This window comes from Helianthus annuus, chromosome 8, assembly GCF_002127325.2.
Source record: "Helianthus annuus cultivar XRQ/B chromosome 8, HanXRQr2.0-SUNRISE, whole genome shotgun sequence".
Classification (NCBI taxonomy): domain Eukaryota; kingdom Viridiplantae; phylum Streptophyta; class Magnoliopsida; order Asterales; family Asteraceae; genus Helianthus; species Helianthus annuus.
The window spans coordinates 33,545,167-33,548,729 of record NC_035440.2 but is presented as its reverse complement, the minus strand read 5'-3'; the positions used below and the strand labels follow the sequence as shown (position 1 = coordinate 33,548,729).

At 40.7% G+C, this 3,563-nt stretch overlaps 1 protein-coding gene across 1 annotated transcript; it reads left to right on the top strand.

Moving 5' to 3' along the window:
• Positions 1 to 902: 902 nt before the first annotated feature.
• On the top strand, positions 903 to 3,287 carry LOC110872562. Its single transcript, XM_022121374.2, has one exon. The coding sequence runs from the start codon at positions 1,628 to 1,630 to the stop codon at positions 3,071 to 3,073; it is 1,446 nt and encodes a 481-aa protein (XP_021977066.1). The 5' UTR covers positions 903 to 1,627; the 3' UTR covers positions 3,074 to 3,287.
• Positions 3,288 to 3,563: the final 276 nt, after the last annotated feature.

Below are 3,563 nucleotides of genomic sequence, written 5' to 3'. Positions count from 1 at the left end.
AGGCAGTTAATGGCGGTCCTATTCTGGCCAAATTTTGGCTAGATGCCGGCCAAATTTTGACCAAACCATATAAATTCCTTCCAATTACTTAAAAAATGGGTTAATGAGGGGTTGTCTACTTTAAAAAACTACATATAAAAATGTGTATGTATATATGTAACTAAAAATTACATATAAAAATCTCAATCCGATTAATTCCGATTAATCCCTATTAATCCCGATTAATCGCTAGTCGGTACCCCACCGCCCGACTAGCGCCTAGCGATTCTTACAACACTGATCTTTTATCAATAGTTTTGCTATGTGTGAGATTTTACTAAACATGATTTTGTATCTAGAGGTGCACAAGAAAACCAGATTGAGAACCAAAAGTCAAAACCAAAACCAATATACACAGAAATCAATTTGGAACCAATACAACCTGTAGGTTTCTAACCAGTTTATATCCCTCTTATTTGAAGTCGGTTAAACCCAAACCGAACCGGTAAGATACAGTCAACAAACCAACAAATCACAAACCAGTTTAAACTTACTCGAAGCGTTTTAGGGTTTGAACCCCATCCAGTGGCGAAGCTTGACCCGAATGACCGGGGGGTCGAAAACGTATATACCAAAAAATTTCTAAAGAACCGGGGGGTCGAAAACGTATATACCCAAAAAATTCTATACAAAAACTACATACATAACACTACTGAGCGAAAAGTTCGAGGGGTCGGGCGCCCCTCCCCGCCCCTTCTATACTTCGCCAATGACCCCATCCATACAAGTAGATCTAGTTTTTCTTAACAGCAAAGACGTTAACATGTAGGATCACTATGTCAAATGAATCATCGACCCACCCACCCAGAAGAAAACCCCCAATAAAAAAACCCTCTAGCTTAATACAAAACAAAACTTGTATTAGACGAACCTCCAACCTATCACCTCTTACTTAGAAAGTCAATAGTTGGGGCTGCTATGGTGATAAGATAACTAGCTCTAGTTGTACAATAAGATATTTGATAGGGCATAAAAAGCCCATGTGAAAACCATGATTTAAAATTATGTAGACGGCAGGAGTAGACGGCGTCTGATCCACCTGTCACTACAAAACCGGGTGGTTTCATCTGGTGTAGGTCTTTCTCTTTCTCTTCCTCCCCCACCACCGCGAAACCTACACACACAAACACCCCTTTAAAACTCTCTCCTCCATTAACGCCTCATCCTCTATCCCCCCCATACATAACTCATCTTGCCGTCCTCCGATCCGATGCGTTGTCTTCACAGGTACCGTTCGATCTTATCCCTTATCTCCTCTCAATACCTTGACTTTTCTAGGGTCAGGGTCTCCTTAACCTTACCCTTGTAATCCATTACATATCTAATTCATCACCACCATTTACTCAATCAATTACACTTATTATTGTTAACTCATGATATTATTCTTATTTTTCCTGCCTTCAATATGCATCTGAGACGGTTTAATTGTTTCCGATGCGCTATCATTCATATCGGCTACGATGTTGACTGATTTCTTTAATCCCATAGATAGATCTAGATCCATTTCTTGTTAGGGTTTGTGAAATCTTGTAATTTTGAAACCCTAAGTGAAAAAAACTAAAAAGGGACCCCCCAAGTGTTTGTTGAAATGCCTGCTAAAGAAAAGATGAATGGGGGCTTGTTGACGACCTTGACTATGGATAATAATCATTTTTTGTCCATGGATTCGAGCTTGTTCGACCGGGAGATGAATCGGGCGGTGGATCTGACGCTACCGCCCGATATTAACCTTCCTTTCTCGGTGGAGCCGAGCCCGCCGAATGATTCGTGTGATTTGTTAGATGCTGGTTTAGGTTCTCAGCATTATCAGACCGAGACGCAGATTAGTGTGACGAAAAGTGGGAAGAAGTCTGCGAAACGGCTTGATAGTATGTGGGGGGCTTGGTTTTTCTTTAATTTTTATTTTAAGCCGGCGTTGAATGAGAAGTCGAAGAATAAAGGGAATCGGGAGAACGGGTATGATAAGTCGGAGCTGAAGTTGGATGTGTTCTTGGTTCAACATGATATGGAGAATATGTATATGTGGGCGTTTAAGGAGAGGCCCGAGAACGCGTTGGGGAAGATGCAGTTGAGGAGTTATATGAACGGGCATTCGCGACAAGGGGAAAAGCCGTTTCCGTTTTGTGCGGATAAGGGTTTCGTAAGGTCGCATAGGATGCAAAGGAAACATTATCGAGGTCTGTCGAATCCTCAGTGTGTTCACGGGATTGAAGTTGTTCGTTCGCCGAATTTGATGGGATTAGATGAAGAAGAAAGAAGAAGGTGGATGGAACTTACCGGAAGAGATTTGAACTTCTCTATAACTCTCGAAGCAAGTGATTTCGGTTCGTGGAGGAATCTTCCGAATACCGATTTTGAAATCGAACGACCGCTGATTCTGAAGGATAATTTGTCTAATGGTAATCATCATCATCACCAACAACAGCAGCAACAGAAGAGATTGCAGTTATCAGATCACGCGCATGGTGATGTAAACGGATACGGGATGGATCTTTTAGCGGGTTGTAATAATAATAATAAGCGGCGGAAGAACAATTCCCCACGCGGGAATGACGATGAAAGCTCTGATTCGGTTCTTGATGTTCATCACGCGGGGCCACATTGGGTGAACGATGTTTCGGGTGTGTTAAAAAACGCGACCGGGCCTGTTACAGCTGCTAAAACTATATACGAAGACGAAGAGGGTTTCTTGATTGTGGTCAGCTTGCCTTGTGTTGATCTCGAAAGGGTTAAAGTTACATGGAGAAACACTCTCTCACAAGGGATAGTCAAGATTTCGTGTGTAAGCACTGGGTGTATACCCGTGTTAAAAAGACAAAACCGGATGTTTAAAATGACGGATTTAGCTCCGGAGCACTGCCCGCCGGGAGAATTTGTTAGGGAAATCCAGCTGCCATTGCCGATTCCGGAAGATGCGAATTTAGAAGCTTACAGGGACGAGACGGGGACTTTGCTTGAGATAATCGTGCCCAAACACCGTGTCGGGCCTGAAGAACACGAGGTGCGCGTTTGTCTTCGTCCATCTCAAACCTGACTTAGTAGAAACTAAACGCTGGTTTAGAGTTTGTGTGTTTATGTTGATGCTTCATAGATTTTGCTAACTTTTACTAGTGAAATCTGTGATGAATTAATAGGTGTCTTTTGTACCTTTTGTTTTATGTTTATTGAACCTGTTTAAGTGTTTTATTATTGTGATTTTTATGATTGTACTTTATTAGTTTGGTTTAAATTTAAATGTTGAACTTTAATGATGGATCAAAATATTATATTATATATTATATATTATATATATCAAAAACCAACTTCCGTGAACAACTTTTCTACAGATGTTGCGAGATGGGGGGTAGGTTGCTTGGCTTGTGTTGTGTTGCACAAGTAACACATTTTTGTGTTCTTTTATTTCTATATATATTTTACTGTGTGTTTCAACTTGTGTGTTAGACTATTCTCCTTTCGTCTTTTTTTGACCCTTTATACAGAAGTTAAATCGAAATTTCCACTTAACTTAAATTGTGACATACATA

Excerpts from the sequence above, each read along its gene's own strand:
- LOC110872562 (XM_022121374.2), top strand. The coding sequence starts at position 1,628 with ATGCCTGCTAAAGAAAAGATGAATGGGGGCTTGTTGACGACCTTGACT.